Raw genomic sequence first — 23,003 nt, 5'->3', positions numbered from 1 at the left:
AACTCACTTAAGCAGAAATATGAGTCCTATGTCTCTTAATGAAACTGAACATTTAAATTTAAAACATTCAGCCAAGAAGAATTGTATCCCAGTATTTTCACTGTTGAATTCTGTCACACATTCTATACAGTATTGTATGAAAAAAGATTGATGAAGACAGAACATGTTGCGATTTGTTTGTAAAACCAGTAGTACTGTCTTACCCAAACCAGATGTAGACCATGAGAATAGAACAAATACCACTCAATGTGATTTTTCCTACCTCTTATGGATACCAGTACCTTCTCAATAGGTAGGAGAGTACTTAATAGGTCCAATATCTTATGTTGGGGCAATGGATTTTGCTTACTCCACCATTTCTGTGTATATGAGAACATGTGTACATGTCCTGTGTTTGTAGACCAAAGAACAACTTTGATCATGAAAATGTAGGTGCTTAGAGACAGGACAGAAAGTCAAGGCTTTAGTGTGATTATGTGTATATGCTTGTAGACTCTGAATGTAAGCCTGCTGTAATGGTACAAACCTATAAAGTAGATGCAGGAGGATCAAGGCCACCCTCTACTATATAGTGACTTTGAGACCAGCCTGGGCTACTCATCCTTTCTATAAGAATGGACTGCTATGGTATACCTGTAATCACAACTTTCTAGGAGCAGAGGCAGAAGGATCACTTGAATCTAGGATTATCAGATCTAACATAGCAGAATCCCAGCTCAAACATATAGGTAGACACAGTAAAACCATTTTTAAAAAATGTTAATTCTTGATAGGTACAATGAACCTATCAAGACTACATACATGTAACCCTAGTGCTAGGGGCAGAAATAGCTTAATACAATAGTCAGTCAGCCTAGTCAAAATGGGAAGTTCCTAGTTCTGCAAGTGATCCTTTCTCAAAAAATAATTGGTTGAATAAGATACCCAACATGCACTTTTGCCTTCAACACATGTGCCACAGGTGAGTACTCTTGCATACACATGCACACATGTGTACACCACAGGCACATATGCTTACAAAATGTAATAATTTTTATGGGTTCATAAGAAAAAATAAGTGCTGAACTCAGTTTGACCTGCTAATCATATATTGCCCTTTATTTTTTATATTATTTCTTCAGCTTTGTATTTTATTCTATATCTTGAGATCCTACCACAAATTCACCTTAATCTGATTCTGTTTGAATCCAACAGCCTTTACTCTCCAGTAGCTCTCAAGTCTTTAGTATACTGTTTGTTTTGTGCCTGTGAGTGTTCTAAGCATCAGAGGGTTGATAACTTGTTGCTATTGTTTCCTTAGCTACTTTATTTTCTTTGGGGAAACATCTATGGTTTATTTTCACTTTTATTTTTTTACTTATATAAATGTGTGTAAACTTGTGTGAGTTTGTATGGACTATGCAAAGCCCAGAAGAGTGTGTTGCATCCATGGAATTGGAGTTAAAGTCACCTGTAAGTTGTCAAGTGTGTGCTGGGAAACTGGGTCCTCTGTTAGAGCGTCAAGTGTTCTCAGCCACTGAACCACTCTTTAGCTAAGATTTCTGATGATCTAGTCATATTTAAGTTATAAAATGAAAAAAAAAGCTTTGCATTGGTTCTGTATATAAAATATATAAATATTCAGAGATTACATTTTATAGCTTTAAATTGCTGTTGATATTTTTTTTACTGAAACTGCATTCTGAGGTCAATACCTTCCTGAAATAAGGTACAAAGAGAAAAATCCCATATAATTGTGTCTCTGTGTGTGTCAGGGTGTGCGTGTCTGTATGTATGTCTGTATGCAGATGTGTGACTTTTCAGAGGCTAGGATGGTATATGAAACGCTCTTTTTTAGAAAGGGCCCCTTCATTTCAATATTGTGTACTTCAGCTGCCTTGATGGTTATCTTTAATTACTGATTTGACAGTCTAAAGTCACTTGGGAAGAGAGTCTCTGAGGGGTTTTCTGAATTGTGCTGCCTTGTTGGCATGCATGGGGGATTGTTTTGGTTATTAATTGATGTAGGAAGATTCAGCCCTCTGTCGGTGGCATTATCTCCTGTGAAGGAGATCCTAGATTGTGTAAGTATAATGCTTAGGTCTTCTTGGTTGCATAACAAGTACTGTAGCCACTAAACCTCATCCTAAATATATTATTTGTTTGTTTTATGTAATATCTTCAACCTATGGTATATTAAAAAATTAGCTTCCTTTATGTTTGGTATTAAGTAGATTTTAACTATTGAAATATTTCTGCAAAAATTAGAGCCATTAGCTTTGAAAAATACTACATATTGTTGTAACAATAAAAAGTGTTTGAATAAGGGTGACTGTGGGTGATGGGAGTCTAGCCTGTTCTTTGTTTAATTGATCTGCATAACTGGGTCAGTAAGTTGCTCATTTTGAAGATGTTTCTTGGCATCTGCATATGGATATTCGTGTGTTTAAAGAAAGGTTGTCTCTTTTACTTAGGTGGTTCCACAGCAGCACCGAATTCTTTTCGAAGTGTTTGATGAAAATCGGTTGGTAAGTTCCATTAAACTGCATGAATGTGAAGGTTGGCATTGATGGTGAACTTCAGGAGAGTGCTGGGGCATGGGTCAGGAGCCTGTGATCTGAGCGACTTCTGAGCTACTAACGGGACTGTGTTATTTTTCTTTCTCCTTTCCTGAAGTTAGCCCTCCCATTTCATTCTGTTCCAAAGGACCTGTCCTGCTTGTCAAGATTGTAAAGTCTCTTAAAGCTTGTGTGACAGAAAGTGGCTCAGGGGACCCCCTTTTTCCCTTGTTTTCTATGCCATGTACTCTGAATCATAGAGTATCTGCAGTTGTGTGTATTGTGTGTGTACTACCGTGCCCCACCTGTGTGTGTGTGGCTGTGGCTGTGTCTGCCTGGTTTAGTCCTTGAGCACATCATAACTTTTGTTTTGAGACAGGGTCACATTGGCTTGGAGCCTTGCCATGTAGACAAAACTAGCTAGCTACCTCTGAGTATTCTGGAACCTGTATATTTTTACTTCGTATCTCCTGCTGGGAATACAGTATGTATCACTGTGCCTGTCTTTATATGTGTGTACTGGGGATCAGAACTCCGGCCCTCATGCTTGGGAGGCAGCTCCCATGGTAGCTTGTCTTCAGGTTTCCATGCCCAGTTTTACTGTCCATCTACTCTCTTGTCCAGACTCTTTCTACAAGCCTGTCCACATTGAAGGAATGAACATCATTCACAAAGACCAGGACAAAGCCAATCCTGAATGCTTTTGTTGGCTTGGTTTTGGTTTTAGTTTTGAGACAGGGTCTCCCTATATATCCTTGACTTTCTTGGAACTCACTCTGTAGACTTGTTCTGACCTTGGAACTGCAGATCAGGTTTGCCATGAACTTGCAGTGATTCTCCTAATGCTGAGATTACAGGCCTGAACCTCTATGCTCAGGCTGGTTTTCATTTTTATAAGATGATCATTCTGCCTCTCGGTTTCCTGAAAAACATGTGGAAACTATAATTTTCCTTCTTTAGTATGCCTTTTTAAACCTTCCCCTGAGCCGCTTCCATTTATAATGCATACCTGTAATAGCTGAACATTTGGATTGTATTACTTAGCTTTCCATCCCACTGACATAATATCTGAGACCCAAAGGAGGAAAGGCTTATGCTTTTAAGACTTTTAGTCTATGGGCACTTATGTTTACTTGGGGACCTGTGATGAGGCAGAAAATCACTGAGAAGTGTCTGTTAGAACAAAATTGGTCACCTTTGTTGAGGCAAGGAAGCAGGGGCAGGAGGTGGGTCAGGTTTGTAAGGGAATCCTTATCTCCAAATCCATTAACCTGTGAATGTATAAATGAACCCATTGATGAGGTCAGTCCAGTTGATGAGATAAGCACTCTGGTCCAGCCACATCCCACCTTTGAATACTGAGGTTGAAGCTCAGTCTTCATAGCACATGATCTTGTAGCACAATTGAAATCCAAACCCTAACACATACAAAAATAGTGATAAGTAGTCAATCAGTGTTGTTATGAACTACAAACACCAAAACAGGAATTAAGTAATGTGAATCACATTTTTGGGTTGGGGGGGTATTGAGAGTAGGTTTCTTTGTACTCCAGGTCATCCTGGAACTTGCTTTGTAGACTAGACTGACCTTGCACTCACAGAGATTCGCCTGCTTCTGCCTCCCCCATGCTGGCTGAATCACTTTTTTTGACTAAAAGAAAAACTGGATTTGGGGTTGGAGAAATGGCTTAGTGGTTAAAAGTGCCCAGTGTGCAACTGTGAAACCAGAGTTTGGATTTCAGTACCAGGATAGAAAACCAGGTGTCCTAGGAATGCCATGCAAATTCCAGTAACTCCTGCTCAGAGGGGAATGGATACAGGAGGATTGCTGCTGTTTGCTACTATTTAGCCCACCAGAGAAAACATGTGACCCAGACTAGGGGAGAGACCCTGCCTAAAAGAAGTAAGTGGAGAATGATACAGGAAGAAGCATCACAGCCTCTGTGTGTATATCTGCACCACACATACACGTAAGCTCACAGAATTTTAATAGAAAACTTATAAAAAAAGATATTGTTACAATGCTTTTTTTTTTCTTTCAAGAAATGATAATTGAGTCTGGCACGGAGGCACATGCTTGTAATCCTAGAACTCTGTATTGAGACTTCTAAGCAAGCTTGGCAGTCATTGCTCTCCTGTAATCCCAGCACTCGGGAGCAGTTCAAGGCCACCCTGGTCTACAGAATGAGTTCCACGACAGCCAAAGCTGTATAGCAAAACCCATCTCAAAACAAACAAAAGCAAGAACAATGGGGGGGGGAGGGGAGAGAGAACATGAATTATTTCTACACCAGCCTGGTCTAGAGAGTTCCAGGCAAGCCTGTTCTGATATTAGGAGACCCTACCTCAAAAATAGATTCAAAACATGAAATGAAAAATTACTACTGACTGAAGAGACTCCATTGAAAAATCCTAATAATCAAAGCAGCCTTTGATACCAACAGGCAGTGTCATCTTTTAAGACCACACATATGTTAAGACTTATTATTTATTTGTGTGTGTGTGTATGTTTGTGTTCATGCCCTAGAGTATAGAGATTAGAAGAAGGTAACAGACCTTTTGTACCTAAGAGTCTCGGGCCTTTGTTAGACACTTGACTGATGGTGTGTGTGTTGCTCTGAGCTCTGCTTTTTCATAATGTTCAAACAAGCACTCCTGACCACTGAGCCATCTCTCCACCCCTGGTGATTTACTTTTGTATCATGAAATGTGCATTCATATAAAATCTCTACAATTAGTAGCAACACAAATGTCCGTATATAAATGCCTCAGCTGAGGCATCAGAATATCTGCAGCCTCAGTATCCTTTCCAATAGTGTCCCTTTCCTTTCCCATTTGTAGTGCAACTATTATAAGTTTTCTATTTAACATTTCTTTGCTTTGTAAAATATTTTTACTGTGTATGTATGCATATATATAAAAGTACATATATATCCCTAAGAATATTTTGTTCTCTTTTGCATATTTTTATATGCAAGTTAAAATAATTTGCATTTACATTTTAAAAATTATGTATATTTGTGTTTCTATGTGCAAAAGGGTACAGTGCCCATGGCAGCCAGAAAATGGCATCAGATCCCCTGGAACTAGAGTTGTAAGTGTTTGAGCTGCCAGTCATGGGTGCTGGGAACTGAACTCTGGTCCTCTGCAAGAACAGCAACAGCTCTTAGTGGCTGAGCCATCTTTTTAATTCCCTATGTCTTGTGTTGAAGCTTGTGCATGGCAGCACCTCTGAGTGTTTCTGACAGGCGTTTTCCTAAGTGCTGTATTTGTGTGATTGACCCAGGAGGACACATTTTCCTCGAGGCAGAATTCTCCATCATTTGTAGGTCATAATACTGTCATTCATGCATTAACCTTCCATAGTGGATAGTCTACTTATTTCAGATTGCTTTTCTCGATTTAGCCATCTTTGGTCTGTCTTGCTGCACTGTGTATGAGAGCATCTCTGTCTCGGGATTAGGGAGCTTTGTTTCTGGTTACTTTGACTTCACTCCCTGTGCATCACTCCCTGCTGATGTTTGTGCTGAAGTGACTTTCTTTTTGACCCTTGGGTGTGGACAATGTTATTCAGGTTATTTAAATCTAATCCAGAAGGTAGGACAGCTCTTTCTTTTTTCCACCAAGCCTGATTGTGTAGTCCTTCCTTCCAGTATTGCCTTGGGATGTGATTGTTCTTCTCTGCCAACTTTGGTGTTTGTCATGAGCTGGATGGGGAGTCCCTTTGCTATTTGGGCTCAACCATTTGGGTTGTTCAACGATTTGGGTTGAACACTGCTAGATGATAAATGTGGCACATTGAACTTTAAAGCTCATTGAAAATGTGTTTTCTTTTTAACTTACTCTGTGTGTGTGTGTGTCCGTGTGTCCGTGTGTGTGTGTGTGTGTGTGTGTGTGTGTGTGTGTGTGTGTGTAGCAGCACTTGAGTGTGTACCTAGCTGTATGTAGTGCCCACAGAGGGTAGAAGGCATTATATTTTCTTGGGGCAATTGTGAGCTGGGAACTGAGCTCTGGTTCTCTGCAAGAGCTTGTGCATTCCTAGCTCCTGCTCCTTCTCTCCACTGCCAAAACTTAAAAATTTAAGGTAAATCCAAAGCTGTGTATTAGTCCAGAACTAATAGATTCCATACCAAGGACTCTGGAGTTTAATTAGGGTCTTGGCTTTGATTTGGCACATTAGTGGTAAACCCAGACAAATCAGAAAACAGGACATGGAAGTGTGTGCCTGTCATCCAGAGCTTGGGAAACAGAGGCAGGAAAATCCATTTTAAGGTCATTCTCAGCTATACAAGAAACCATGGTGTCAGCTTTCGCTTATAGGAGATCCTACCTTCAAAACCAAAATTAATTATTTAAAATAAAAATGAACCTCAGTCATAGGAGACAAACGCTGGGAAAGCACTCAGTAAAATATTTTCCTTCCCGTAGACAAGATCTCACTATGTAGATTTGTCTGTTCTGGAACTCATTATGTAGACCATGCTGGCCTTGAACTCACAAATATCTTCCTGTCTTTGCCTCCCAAACAAGTGTTGGGATTAAAGGTGTGTAATACTATACCTGGCTGTTTCTATTTAGTTTAGTTTATTTATTGAGGCAGAGTTTCATGTATCTGTCCCAGCCTGAGTTCAAACTCCCTAGGATAGCTGAAGATGAACTTAAATATCGATCTTCCTGCCTCTGTCTCTACAGTGCTGGGGTTACACGTGTATGCCTCCATACCTAGTGGCTTTCTGCATATTAGACATCAGTCTGCCAACTGAGCCTCATCCCCATCCTCAGTAATTTCTTCATGAGGATACAGATTGAAACTGTTTCAACATTTAACATGGTGCTTTTTTTATGTTGGGTGTATCTGTTGTGACAGTCTTCGTGTGTCCTGGAGTAGAGCTTTCTCAGGAAGTGGATGTGAGCAGCTAGCAGGGGCCAGGAAACACTAGAGCAGTGTGCGGAGCAGCACCCACATCTCAGCACATAACAAGTTTAGAAATCCTTCAGATGTGCTGGGAGCCGTAGCCACTGGGCTGGCCAGCCCTGGGCATCCACCCAGTACCATCAACATCTGTCCTTGAACCTGTCCTGGCAGACCTCTTGGGAAGAAAAGGGTGACGAACACAAGTGTAATTTAAGTAGAAATAATTTCCAGATGTCTGGAAAATGTTTCCCCAATCATGTATCCTTCCTGCTTTTCTTTTCTAAGCTGGTTTTAAGGCTTGAGGTGATGGAGGTAGTGTTCTTAGCGCTCGGTGGTCTGAAAGAGGGTCTGGAATCCATAAGGAAAGTTCCTGAGTTCAGGCAGGATTTCTCTCCTGGAGGCAGTGGGCGCAATGGCTCTGTGGTTAAGAGTGGGTAGAGGATTTGAGCTTGGCCCTCAGCACCCATGTCACGTAGACCCCAACTGCCTGTCACTCTAGTCCAGAGGGCTCTTATGCTCTGGTATGTCAGGACAGGGCACCTATTTGCATATGTACAAACACAGCTTCATAATTATAATTATTCAAAATAAGTTAAAATTGCCTCTTTGAGAAACACACCTTGTCTCTTGAGACCTTCAGCTGACTGCATGAGGGCTGCTCAGACTGTGGAAGGCCCTCTGCTTTTACTGAAAGGCCACTGGTTTTCATCTTCTTCACATCTTTAGAAATATCTTCAGTAATGTATAGATTGGAATTTGTTCAAACAGCCTTGTGCCTTAATGTAGGAGTCAAAGTGGATAAGTACAGTTACTTAACACAGTAGATCGGCATTCAAGGTTTGTCTGCAATCGGTAGCACCCAGAGCTTGCCCACATAGCATAGATGGGTCACTTTATCCAATGTGGGATCCACGCTTCTTCATCCTGGGGCCCTGTCCGTTTCTCTTCAGACTGAATTGCAATAGGACAGCAGAGTCCTCCTAGTTGAGGGCTACCAGCACATCTCATTCCTCTGGTTTAAGGTCGGAGTTGACATTGGCCCTGGTCACTGTGGTGTATGGCTCTGCATTGCTTGAGGTCTGATCCTACAATTTGGGCTGTTCAGCTTTTTGGGATTTTAACACTGGATTGGCTATCCTGATTCCTCCAATTCCTCAGTTACCATTGCTTCTCATCTATAGGTAGAACTTAACAAATAATTCCTTCAGAAGTAGCAACTGGATTATCATTTTGATTGTATTGAGACAATATCTCATGTAACCCAAGCTGTCCTCAAACTTACCATATATTGAATTTCTGATCCTCCTGTTTCCACCTCCCAAATGCTGGGATTATTGGCGTGTGTCACCACCATAGCAGGTTCCAGGGTGCTGGGAGTCTGACCCAGGGCTTTGTGAATGTTAGGTAAGCGCTTTACCAACTGAGCTACATTTTCAGTCGTGGATCAACTTTAAAATGTGAAGCAAACAAAAAATCCCAGTGTACTAAAAGAAAAAACAAGGACTCAAGGTGACAGCAGTGACAGTATCTACCCATCTCCCCCTCTCCCCCAGTTGGAGTAGTTTGGTCCTTGTTCTATGCTCAGTAGGATCAGAAGAGAGGTGAAAAGAAAGAAGGCCTGATTATGGACCTCTACTCTGGAAGCTTAAAGCCTTACTGCAAAGCTATTTGTTGAGGAGAAAACACATCAGACAGTCAGCATTGTTCATATTAATGATCAAATATTTCCTCACTTACTGTAAGTTTATCCCAAGGTCTGCGTACTTAGACAGTACTGACCTATTTAATATGGCAAACTCCTAACTTAATCCAAATCGAAAGTTAGAAGGAAGAAACAAGGTTAGGACTTTGCAGAGAAAGAGTAATAATACAGGAGTATTTACTGAAGTCTGAAAAGGCATAATGGGCTATGCATCTTCTAACGTGTAATGTCTAATTTCAGTCAAACACAATTTAACAGATTCTAGTTTGTTGTGGATTAACTGGTTAAAAATACTGTTAGAAAATTGGAATTCAAAACAGATCTGACTTAAGTAGCTTTCTTTTTTAAACAAAGTATGAGTATATGTTTTATATATTTGCTTTTACTTAGGAAAAGAAAACCTTAACTTAGAAAAAATACAGTTTGGGTGTAGTGCCCTGTAGTGTAAATAACTCAACTATTTTGCTATGAATGAGCCACTATATACTTATTGCTGGAGTTCTTCCTATGAAATTCAGGTAAGGGGTTTAAATATACCCTAGAGTATTATTTAAAAATAAATTTGTTTCTTTCAAATAGAATACCAACCTTGACATTTGGGAGAGAAATTAAAATATTAAGCTTTTATTGCCCAGTAAGCTGAAAATGCAGTAAAGGTTATATAAACACAAATCAGAAATATATATATATCTCCAGAGAATCACCACTTCTGAAGGACAGGCCGTCCACTGTTTTTTGCTGCAAGAGTTTTATCAGGACTCATAATTCTACCTCACAGCCGTGCTAGTGGGTAGAAATGTAAACAAGGGCCTGCTTTGTTTATGTTATGAATATGTGGCGTGGTTTGTCTGTCTTTATAGGTAGCTGCATGGTTGTTTTAAAGTACCAGTAGGGGCCAGCAGAGGACTCTCTGAGAACAGAGTTGCCATTGAGATGTATTTATTTGATGTGTTAAATCCTTTTCAGGCTTCTTTAGTTTTACCACAACACTTTAAGTGAATGAATTGCACACAGTGGAATAAAATATCCAATGTGTTCAAACTATATTGGGGTGTAGCTTTTCTGTCTAATCTGCATATGTTTTTAATGGAATGTTTGCTCAGGCTATTTCTTGGCAGGATTTTAATAGTCAAAATATAAATGGCATCATTTAGAGACTGTACTACTTGGCTGCAAAAAGCCTTAAAATTACAGGACAAAATGGTTGGTAACAGCTTCTCCTCAACCTTTTTTTTTTTTTAAATTTCCCCTTGAGGAGCTTATTTGGTGTTTACAACAGTGTTACTGGGCTCATTTTGTAGATCAGTCTGTCAACTTTCACTTTCAAAATTGTGCTAAAAATTTTTTTACTAAAGTACGTATCTGTTTAATTTGACGATAAGGTTTTATGCCCCTCACCCCATGTTTTCGTATTTCCAAGTTGTTTTTGTTTTTGTATTTCCAAGCTGTTTTGCATTTACCCTTAAATTTTTTATTTCTTAAAATATATCTCAGTCCATGTTCCCTACATTAACTAACCTGACTAAATCCCTCCGTATGGCCACTATTTTGAAATTTAATCTTCAGTTTGAAACTCAATCACACGGGTTTTATTTGTACCCATTTCCTGTAATCCTATAGCATTTAGTGAAAATATTAGTGGTGAGGATCACTGGGGAACGTTGTGGGCACGGAGATTTCGGGAGTTAAATGTTCATTTTGTAGGGCTGGGGCGAAAAACTGGGTTTCCCGTTGAAACGCAAGAAGCTTGTTGTTCTTGCGTTACTCATTCATGCAAATTGGCGAAGGTATAATTGAAACAAGGTTGGCTGTGTTTGAGTCAGGGCTGCAGCTGAGCTCAGCTTAAAGGTCGCTGGAAATCAAGTGCTTTGTCAGTGAAGGCTTTCTGACTACCAGCGATTCTAGACACTTGGGAAATGTCGATCTCAGGCATGGATCGTCCTTTTCTATGAAGTCTGGTATCTCACGCCGTCCTTAGGTTAAAGACGCCTCCTGACCAGCCTTTTTAACACCACCAATGTTTTTTTCTCTGGATGCAGCACAGCTGCTGCAAGCCTGTCTACCAGACAGAGCTCTTTGTTTTGACTCTCAGCCCTGAACATGCTTGGAAATGAGAACAAATGGCACAGAGTTTACGATTGCACTTCGCAGCCAGAAGAAGCAAGACTTACCCTCTGTCGGAACCCTCTGGAGATGACTTGGATAGCCACATTCACACACACGGCAAGAGGCCACCCCAGATCTCAGTGGCCAGTGTGATTCAGATGAGGCTGACCCCCAGACAGACGCCACTGGCTCCGTGGATAGAGCATAGATCTTCTGAAAGCACTGACAAAAAGAGCAGCTGCCTGCAGATCTCGCTGCAGCCCAGGTACGGAGCATGTCTTCCATCCAGCAGTGTCAAAGCTGATAGGGCCGATACCTCGTTTAACTGTGCTTTAAAGGACGGTGTTTGCAGCAGTGCAGTTGACAGTGAGCTGTACAGTAGCAGCCTCAGTAACTTCTCAGGCAGTGACAATGGGTCTTACAGCAGCAGTGGCAGTGACTGTGGGTCTTGTGCAAGCCTCGCAAGTGGAGGCTCTTACAGAGGCAGTGTTGTCAGCGACAGTAGTGGTTATGAGACCATTTTCAGTGGAAATTTACCTTCTGACAACGCCTCCAACAGAAGTGTGCCAGTCAGCACTACTCCCCGTGAAGTTATGTGTACAGGTCCCAGTAGGCTTCCCTTTGCCCAGGAGGACCTGGATCATCGAGTAGAGATTGTGAAACTCCAGGTGAGCAGGAATTCAAAGGCTCCACTGAAGCGCTGTACATCTTTGGTCATTTTCCCCAGGAGTCCTTCAAACACTCCTCCAGCATCCCCGACAAGCAGAGGTGCCTACCACACCTCACACCAGTTGTTTGTATCTCCTACTGAAACTGCACATCAGGAAGATGGAACTGGCACCAAGGGCTTTCTGTCAACAGCTATCAATGGGCTTCGATTATCTAAAATGGTTTGTACTCCTGGAGAAGTCAGAGATGTACGGCCGCTCCATGCCAAGGGCTCATTTCAAAAGAAAATTGTCATTTCAAATAATAGTCCCAAACAAACCGTGTGTGAGAAGCTGCCAGAAGGATTTTCCTGTGTTTCAGTGCACTTGACCCAACAAAAACCAACGTCGTCAGATTGTACAAACACCGGTAGTAGCTGCATTTTGGATAGGTTAGAACTTCAGCTCCAGTCTGATTCGGACCATGGCATGCTCAAAGAGAGGGCATCCCCTTGCTTACCAACCGTACCAGACATGGATTGCCATTTAAACATCCGTGGAGAGTTGGAAAGACCAAATTCACAGATAAGCAAAGGCCATGCTGCTTTGCAAAGAAGTGTTTCGCTGGGTGGGACATACCCGAATATTTCCTGTTTATCCAGCCTGAAGCACAATTGTTCCAAAGGGGGACCATCTCAGTTGCTCATAAAGTTTGCATCTGGGAATGACGGTAAAGTTGATAGTTTCTGGAGAGCGAGAGACTTTACAAATGAACTGTCTGGTGTCTGTAAGGTAAGATTCCTCTGGTCTTGAAAAAGACTTCCTGGAACTCTTAGTTATACTGATTATACTTGATTAGAACACTATCTGCTCTTTTCTGTGGAACATTAGCGAGGAATTATTTAGAAAGCATCAACTTTATATTTGTAAAAATCTTTGTTATTTTACCAGTGGATAAACTACTTTTAAAAACAAACAAAAAAAGAAACAAAAACCTTTTCTTGGTGATTTAAATCCTAAAATTCTTCTAGAATTGTCTGGGCATTATAACACTCAGTCTTGGGATATTTGTTTTCTCAAACAGCTCCATCCGTTCTTCGTCCCTTCAGAAATGGGATTTTCTTCTTCTTAAAACACATGGATTTGTAAGATTGCTGATCAAAAAGACTATTGAATGTTTTAAGGAGAGGAAAGAAATGGGGTTTGCATTTACATACTCCCTAGCCACAGGAATGCTGTTCCCACCCTATTTTTCTTGAGTTACCAGTGAATGCCGCCGCCCAAAATGTAACTCACTTTCTCAAGAATATTGATTTCTAAGTGTTATATGTTTGAATTGGCTTATACTTACTAGGTAGTTCCTATAATTTTCTATTTACTACACTAGTTTGTTGTTGACAGTGTTACTTTATTTTATTAGCAGCTTAACTCTAACAGATCTTAGCCAGATTGGCATTTTATGTAATTTAGCTTTTTCAAGACATTTAAAATCTTTAAAACTAATGTAGCCTTTAAAATGTATTAGCTCTAGATTGACAACACATAAGCTGGCTTGCTTCATCTCTCTCTGTCTCTGTCTCTCTCTCTCTGTCTGGTGGAGGGACCTTACTTCCTTTCATGACAATATCTGTATTAAATGTTGGGGGGGAAACCCAGATAATGTCTGGACAGATGGAGTTAGAAAATTAGGTAAGTGGGCTTTTCTCTTCCTTTTTGAAACCTAGAAAAATATAATCTTTGTGCCCGAGGTTAATCCATGCAGCTACTTCACTGGGGATGAGGAGAGATCAGATTTCAAATTTTGATCTGTGTTTTAGAGATCAAAATTTGACTTGCAAAATCTCCACATGCAAAATTATTCTAAAGCAGTTTTTTAGAACATTATTATCAGCTTAATTCCCTTCCCCAAAACCACAATACCAAAAAGTGGAGAGTGCTGGGCCTTGAAGCAACCTTAGTAGCCTGTCAATTCAGTTGGTGTTGCTCAGAGTCTACATTCAAAGAAAGCTAAGAAGTTATTAACCTGAAAACAGTTGTAGCCCTGAGACCGTTGTTACTGTGGTAGCATTATCATTTATCACTGATGGTTTCCAAAGAGGCACTTTAAGTAGATCCAGTGAAAATATAAACTAAATACTGTTTGCGTTGCTAAGAATACATGTTTTCACAGGCCTTTAAACTTTCTAGCAAACTAACAAATGCTGCTTTGTAATGACCTAATCCTAGTTTTGTGCCTAAACTCTCTTGGTTGTGAAAGAATACTGAAGATTCGATTTGTCTGAGAACTTTAAATTGTTCTTCAACATGTATTAAACAATTGCCTTATAAAAGTAATATAAATGATATAAATTATATTTACTTTTTTTTTATATTTACTTTTACTGTGTCTAAATTCACTTATAAATGACAAATTATGTGCTTCTGCTAATTTCTTTTCTAAACACTGAGTGGCTAAAGTAATGACATTTCAGAAGTAATGCCATGTTTATCAATAATATATTAATCTAAGTATAGTGGTTTATTGTAACGTGCTTATAAATAAACAGCTCCCAAAATATTTCACATGTCTCCAGTTAGTCTGGGTTTAGATATGCTGATTCTGCATCCACATTTAAGAAGTTGATACTGGAGTCGCATTTGGTAATGTCAGCTCTCTGTACTGAGTAGCAGTGAAATCAGATAAGAGCTTTGGTCAGAGACCCTGGTGAGGCCGAAAGGTCTCAAGTGTCTTTTCCTGTGTTTGGCTACGAGGTCACAGCAGCCTAGTGTCGAGTTTACAGTTCTCTTATAATCCCAGCTTGTAAATGACTAATGTTTGATGTCTGGTGAAGACTTTTCACCTGTATCTAAGACACAGGCTGTCCTCTGTGCTTACAGCTGAGACTGCAAATGGACTCCTAAAATCTGCCTCTTGGTGTCTATTTCAGGTGTAGCAAAAAACAACCTTTGGGTTTTTTAAATTTTATTTAATTAATTAATTAATTAATTAATTAATTAATTTTTTGGTTTTGGTTTTGTGGGTGGGTGTTGTTTTATGTGCGTTTCCAATACAATACTTTGTAGGTAAAGGTAAATGGTAGCCTTTGATCTGCCGGGAGAATTTTGGTGTTTTGTTGATGAGTATGGTAGTTTGTCAGTTTAAGGAGCCAAGGGGACAAACACAGTTCTGAAAATTAATACTGAATGTTCTAACGTCTGTAGTTGTCTTGTTTATTATTAGTTCACGTTTCCCTGTGTGGTATGTTCTGAATCTTGTTTGTTCAGTTGTTGGGGTGCCTTGTTTAATATCCTTTCAGCGCCACCCTGTCTTCGATGTGCCATCCCTCCATCATCCAGTTCTGTTCTGCTTTTTGTTATGAAAGGGTTTCCTACTCCTCGTCTAGTACTTAACCCTAGATAAGCATATTGCTTTTGCCTAAAGAAGTAGATCCTAAAATATTTTTATGTCTTAATTACAATCACCATTAACCTCAAAATGATACAATTCAGTAATTTTTTAAATAATTTTTTCTAAGGTCAATGTTTTAAATATTTGCATATTTTAGCATTCATTATTTTCCAGTATTTTATATTTTATGTAATTTAATTATATTACATAATTATATTTTATGTACATTATCTAAGATATTAAGTTTATCTTGAATGACACTTAATATTTCCTATTTAAAAATGCATATATAAATGTCAACATTGGAACTGTTATCCAGCAATGTACATGACCAGTTTTAGAAATTTGCACCCAACCCAGTGTGTGTATTTTTTTTTTTTTAAGAACTGAATAATTATAATGACTTCAGGAGTATTTAGGGCCTGGCTTATTTGTTTGGAAACACTATGTATTCTCTGTCAATATGTCATTTATAGTTCATTTAGCATACATTTCAATATTGGGCACTGAGACTAAAAGATGGATAACATATAATCTTTCTTTAAAGGGACAGTGTCATTCTAGTATCAGAGACAGTAAGAAAAAACATGTCAACAATGAGTGTGTGTTAGGCCGAGGTGGACAGTTGTGTGAAAACGAAGCATGGCACCGAGGGACCCTTTAGAAGCCTTCACAAGAGGGGGCAGGCCACACTGAACTTGAATCTTGATAACTGAATTAAAGTTTCCCAGAAAAGTCTAGATGGTTATTTCAGGGCAGGAATTCTTCTCCACACTGTTTATATTTGGGGCCAGTTAAATTTTTGTGGGATGGTGCTGTCTTTCGCACTCTAGGGTGTCAATCAGGGAGCCTGACCATCTCACATTAGATGCCAGTTGCATACCCCTCCAGAGTGCCAGTCAAAAATGGCTCCCGGCATTGCCCATGTCCTCTTGGGCAAGTTGCCTCCTGGTACAAATTGCTACTTCAGGCAGAAGTCTTGATGTGTGAAGGCCAGAGATGTGCAAGAGCCTTATGTAGTCAGTCTCTCAGTGTGACTCACGTGAGAGGCACAGAAGGCGTGGGGGGACATGATGCTTGGGTTGGAGTTGCAATAGGCCTGGCAAAGAAAGTCCTTTATGCCTTCTTAACATACAACACTAAGTAACTAGACATCTTTATGTCATTTAAATAATTGTGCGTGCATGCCTGCCAGCCTTCGTGTCTGTGGTAGGTATGTGTGTGAGTTTAGGTGTCCTGAGACAAGACATCTTGAATCCCCAGGATCTGGACTTACAGGCTGTTGCAAGCTTTCTGGGTTTTGGGAACCCAACTCAGACCTTCTACAGGAGCGGTATATACGCTTCACTACTGAGCCACCTTTCCAGCCCTATCACCTTTGTGCTTTTAAGATAATTGTGGCACCATGGATATTAAGCCACTCTAACTTTTCTTACCTCGTGTGATTGGATAAACACTAATGTCATGAAGTAAGATAGGGAGTAGAGGAGGTGGGACCAGCCTGAGCATGAGTGCTGCAGGTACAGAGTAGTGCTGCTGGAGGAACTGGAGCTGAGCCCAGAGAGCAGCTGGGAATCTCGACCAATAGGGAGGAGTGTGCTCAAAGCCTCAGGTAAGGATGTGGGCCATGCATCACATGAAACACAGTGGGGACCGCTAATTATGAGAACAGGGTACAAGAAGATAAAAAGGAGACCCCAGTGCTCTGGTAGGCTGGCCAGGGGAGCTTGGTGCCGTGCAGGCAGGGAAGGGCCAGCAGAAAGCATGCGCCTCTACAGAGAACTCAAGTCTCCATTGAGCTTGTGGATGACTCCAACTAAAGTCAACTAGGAAAACCCTAGGTCTAGAACCCAAGTTGAAATAATAGAATAGGTAATAACAGCAAGCATCGATGCCCTCGTACAGTGAGTGCGTATAGTGTAGTCAGGTATGGCCTTATGACCATTACAGGGAAGACTCAGCACTTTATGATTTAAGATGCTATAAGATAAACTCCATCTCTACAAAGAAAGTGCTGTCTTCCCCAGGAATGGGAGGGCAAGACTCTCTGCTCTTCATCTTAGTACCTTAGATAAGAAATGTTTTGATCATAATCATCCCTTACTACTCTCTATAACTCCTTCTAGATCCACTTTTACCCTCTCTCCCCCTACCAACTTTGTTTCCCCCTCCCATTATTGTTTATAGCCCATCGATCCCATGGGTGTGGGCCATCCACTGGAGTATGTGAACAACATTGCTTAGCTTTTCTCAGCCTCTCATCTGACACCAAAAATAAAATAGAGCTGACAAGATGGCTCAGCAGGTAAAGGCACTTGCTGCTGACTTGAGTTTTATGTCTGGCACCCAATCTACTCCCACAAGTGTGCTCTGACCTCCACATACGCACTCTGGCACACTCCTGTGTGCCCATATGCAAATGGATAACTATAATAAGACATTTAGAGAAATTAAAACCATGTAAAGCCTCTATGTAGATGCAATCCAAGGTCTTTAAAGCTACATCCTAGAAACTGGGTAATAGGCAGCTGTGTCAGTTTCTTATAAGATATGGAGCCTGCCAGTACTAGCTGTTGTAAACTTTTCTGGACTGTGATGGCTGACAAGACAAGATTAGACCTGGGCCTGGGAGCACTGCCAAGCAGAAGGCTTGGCTGCGTGGCTGAGTGTCTCCAGGCCACGTGCTGAGCTTGAGAAGATTAGCAGAAGGGAAGGCTGGCAAAGATGAATCAGTTATCTGTCAGCATATCCCCCGAGCAGCCAAAGCCTTGTTGGTGCCTCCTTGCACTCCAGTGCTGGCCCTTGTGGGAGGCTGGAGCCAGATGATAGCAGGTGCTTCAAGATCAAAAAGAAATGTGGAAGACAGCAGAGGGGCTGTCTAGCCTGTGAACTGATCTGGGGGACTGGCAACATGGAGGTGGTTGCTGAAAGCAGCCTCAGCTTTGTTAAGATTTTAAAGGCTGCTGGGATAAAAATCCCACCTAGCAGCAGGTCTGCGTGTGGAGAGAGAAGCATCTGGCATGGCATTGAATCCTGTAGCTCAGCTCACCAGCTACACACAAGGAAGCACCTTGTCAATACTCAGAACTCAATCCACGTAGAAAACCCTCAGCAGTCAACCCACAAATTTCTAGATAGGATCTTGGATGCCTATAGGAGGAAGAAAGGATCAGGCCTTCTTGGAACTTAGAGATACTGCAGAGCCATGAGCCATGGCGCTTTCTAGAAAAGATAATGTTGCCAAACAACGAATTTGCCTTAAAAACATTAATGGTGAATGAAAATGAGGACATGGCCATACCCAGGTGTGGCTGAGAATAGGGTCTTGTTGTAGGTCTGAGGGAGAGCATAGCCAGAGGCGTCTAGAGGGGCCAGAACGAACTGGTTCATGAAAACAGTGGGGAGAGGAAGAGAAGGGGGCAAAAGTGGACCCAGAAAGGATTGCCTGCCTTTGAGTATGGAAATAACTGTTGAGTCCAGAAATCCAGGGCTGTGTAGAGAGACCCTGACTCAAAAACCACAAAACCAAACAGTGTTCTCCAGTGCTTAACTTTACCATGCCCAGGACAGTGAAGCTGCTTTTCTGCCAACACTTAGTACTCTCTATATCTACGCTCAAAAGTTTAGAAAATGGACAGCTGGGATTCATTATTGAATACAAAGCAATTTTACATAAGAGAGAAAATAGGAGATTTAAAGAATGGGTGTATTAGCTTAGCTATTCAGATGTGCTACAGATAAGTCAATGGTGACTCAGGGTGTAATTTGAAAAGATACGGAACTTTTGTTACTGGTTGGATTCAATTATTATCTTTTTCTTGTTGTTGTGGAATAAGACACCAGTGGTGATTTAGTTTCCTGATACTGTGTGTAAAATAATCAACATTCAGCTTATATTCAGGTGTTTGAATTCTGAGTTTAGCCATTAAAAGTGGACACACAGCAGAGAGGCCACATTTGTGTTTGGTATGCTGTCAATCTTAATGAAAATAATGCTATCCAGACTTTAAAGCCTTACTTGAGGTAGGTTCTTACCATATGGTGATATTTCATTTGATGTTGAAGCGTACTATATACACATCTTTTGCTCATGGAAATAGTTGGGCACTAACAAAAATCTGCCATTCTGAAACACTTGTGCTATTTTATTTTTTAATTTATTTGTTTGTATTTTATATGTATGAGTGATTTGCTCAAATATATGTAAGTGCACCATGGACATGCCCGATGTCTACTGAACCCTCTCTCCTGCCCCTTTAAAAATGGTTCTTATGCCGGATAGTGGTGGTGCTCACCTTTAATCCCAGCACTCAGAAGGCAGAGGCAGGCAGATTTCTGAGTTCAAGGCCAGCCTGGTCTACAGATAACCAGGGCTATATGGAGAAACCATATCTTGGGGGAGGGGACCCACAGATGGTTCTTACATTAAATTTTTCCTTTTCAACATGAGGACTGTTGGCATGTTCTGTTTTCCTTAACTCTTCTGGCTTATTTATGCAGTGTTTGAAAGCATACTTCTAAGCATACTTTCTTCAGGCATGCCAGTCAAGATAGTACTGAGACTGTTTAACTCTTAAACTGTACTGTGTAATCATTGAGACATTGTATACTTTTTGTGCATAGTCGTGGCTTTTCCTTTTGCTGCTTAAAAGGAAAAAGTTGGGAAATCATTTTTGTACTTTATAATGTTAATAAAAATCCTATTACTTGGGGGCTGGAGATATGGCTCAGCGGTTAAGAGCCCCGACTGCTCTTCCAGAGGTCCTGAGTTCAAATCCCAGCAACCACATGGTGGCTCACAACCATCCGTAATGAGATCGGATGCCCTCTTCTGGGGTGTCTGAAGACAGCTACAGTGTACTTACATATAATAAATAAATAAATCTTTTTAAAAAAAAATCCTATTACTTTTCAACTACAAATCGACATTTTAAAAAAATCTTATCAATTGCTCTTTCTTTACAGAAGCTTACCTGACTTTACCCAGGGCTTGGAGTTGGGTTCCCAGCACCTACATCAGGTAGCCAGTAGTTCACATTGAAAGTGTTGATTAATGAAAAAGTCATGGCCCCTTTGGGATGAGGTAAAGAGCATCTTGCTGGCTAAGGGTGAGCTGACAGCTCGGCAGGCACAGAAAACCAATCTAGGCTATTTAAGTGATGACTTAATGGTTCTCCTAAACGAATATTGCGTCCCTGGGGTGAGTGCCAATGGAATATTGTGATCCTGAGTCAAGGCTTAGTTTCCACAGTAGACTCTGATTCATAGACTGCACATTCCACTTCCTGGTACCCTAGAATTCAGTGTCTGAGTTAAGAGCCCCAGATCAAGTTTTCTGCAAGGAAAATGTAATGGAGGAATACTTTAAAGGACCTTTCAACAAAGGCCACCAGGCTAGTTTTCAGTTTCCACTTGACTTCCTCCAAACCTGCAGTGGGGATCCATGAGAGGGTGCTGGTTTCAAGTGACTATTTTAGCTAAGGATGACCTGTCCTCATGACCAGGGCTCAGCCCTCTTACAGGGTCATAGAGCTTAATGGACAGACACTCAAGTCATCTTCAAAGCAAATGAGTTTAACTTAAGTGTTTACCAGAAACAGAATATGAGCCTAACGTAAATAGCAAAAATTGTTATGGGATTTGAAGAACTTTTAACTGAGATGGGAAGACAACATAATTTATAGAGAAAAAAAATGCTATAATATAGAATAGTCTACAGATGTTTCATTCAAATAGCTGACCATCCAAAGTCCATGTTATGTGATGACCCATATTCTATGAACAAAATTTTTGATCACAGGAACAACATGTCTAATTGAAGAGTGAAATGTTACTTTGTTAAGGATTTTCTTTCTATTCTGTTTCTAGGATTTCTACTGACCAAGGTTGTACCTTTTTTTTCTTTCTCTTATATCTTTTTTGATTGCATATTTTATTTACATTTCAAATGTTTTTCCCTTTCCAGGCCTCGCTCCTCAGAAGTCCCCCTCCCCCTGCCTCTGAGGGTGGTCCCTTACCCACCAACCCCCATCCTTCTACCCTGGCAGTCCCCTTCACTGGGAAATCGAACACCCTCAGGCCCAAGGGCCTTTGTCCCACTGATTAAGTTTTTTGGTTGATCATATAATTGGCTTCCCTTACATTTTTTTTCTTCCTTATTCTGGTTTCTGAAAATTACTCCCCATGTTTCCTTTTAATTTAAAATTTTTAATTTTTAAAGTTTTAAAATTATTTTTAATGTTTCAGTGTGTATGTCTCTGTGTGTGTATGTCTGTATGTCCTTTTGTTTGTTTTAAGATAGGAAGTTACTATGCAGCTAAGATGCCCTTGAACTTGTGATCCTCCTGAATGGCGGTTTTAACCACACCAGGTTTATGCTGTGCTAGGGGTCACCCGTGGGCTCACTGTGCACTAGTCAAACACTGTGCCATCTAAGTTATGTCCTCAGTCCTTATTTTAGAGAAAGCATCTCTGTAGCTCAGGCTGGCTTAGACTTGATTATATACTCATGGTCAGTTTCAAGCTTACAGCAATCTTCCTGCCTCTGCATCTCAAGAGCCAGGATTAAGGTATGAGGCACTGTACTCATTTTCTGATACTTAATGTACTGCTTGTTTTATAAGCAAGATGCAGTCTTTGCTATTGCTGAAAAGCATTCACTTCAAAAATCTGTTTTGTTTGGGGTGTTGTTGCATTGTTTCTTTACTCTCCTTGTCAATTAATTCTTTGTTGAGCATTAATACCATATGATTGTGTCTCTTTTGTTTGTTGTTGCTGTTTGAGATCGGGTTTCTTTGGGTAGCCCTGGCTATTCTGGAACTATGTGTAGACCTGGCTGGCCTAGAACTGAAATCTGCCTGCCTTTAGGTCCAGAATGCAGGATTAAAAGCCTGTATCACCAGGTCAGGCTGTTTCTTGTTTTTGAAAGAATTAGTTTGCGGTGTTTGTGGGTTCTGTAGGGTAGGGCTTTTCCAGTTGTACTAGGCTGTTTCTCTACAGGAAGTAAATTCTGCAGTTCTGTCTCTGGTCAGTTCCTTTTTTTCAGAGAAGACACCTCATATAATTCAATTTTCAACACAGTGATGGACACAGGAAAATGTTTTCTCTCTGTGGTCTATAACTGCATTAACTCTTGGTAAAACATACCATTCCCCCCCCCCCCAGGGTTTCTCTGGGTAGCCCTTGCTGTCCTGGAAGTCACTCTGTAGACCAGTCTGGCCTTGAACTCAGAAATATGCATGCCTCTGCCTCCCAGGTGCTGGGATTATAGGCATGCGCTTCCACTCCTCAGCAAAACCTGGTTCTCAAGGTGCTTATGGGAATTAATTTGCAATACATAAAATTGCCTGGCCTTCACATTTATTGTCTAATATACCTGAGTATATTCTAGAAACATAACTAGTCCTCGAGTGACTAATTCAAACATCTCATAATATTAAATACAATGTTATTTTCTTAAGACACCTTGTGACCTTGACACTATACGAAGTATAAGCTGCCACTTAACATTGGTCAAAGCTGTGCCATGCCTGTCCAGCACTCAGTGTGTAGATATAGAAGGATCTCTTCAGTTTGAGGCCAGCCTCAGTCTATAGAGTGAGTTCCAAGATAGCCTGGGCTACACAAAGAATCCTTGTTTTGGACAAAATCAAAACCAACTAAACAGGTGAATGTACTAGAACAAGATGGCTCAGTCAGTAAAGTGCTT

The 23,003-nt window shown here is 40.6% G+C and overlaps 1 protein-coding gene across 1 annotated transcript in view; it reads left to right on the top strand.

Moving 5' to 3' along the window:
• Nedd4 (NEDD4 E3 ubiquitin protein ligase) overlaps positions 1-23,003 on the top strand; it is an 85,880-nt gene that overhangs the window by 22,557 nt on the left and 40,320 nt on the right. The window contains exon 6 of the mRNA XM_052187823.1: positions 2,454-2,507. Within this exon, the coding sequence (XP_052043783.1) occupies positions 2,454-2,507 (54 nt within the window). The remainder of the gene's footprint in view (positions 1-2,453; positions 2,508-23,003) is intronic.

The sequence above is a fragment of the Apodemus sylvaticus genome, chromosome 7 (assembly GCF_947179515.1).
Source record: "Apodemus sylvaticus chromosome 7, mApoSyl1.1, whole genome shotgun sequence".
In the NCBI taxonomy this organism is placed as follows: Eukaryota; Metazoa; Chordata; class Mammalia; order Rodentia; family Muridae; genus Apodemus; species Apodemus sylvaticus.
This window is presented reverse-complemented; position numbering and strand designations above follow the sequence as displayed.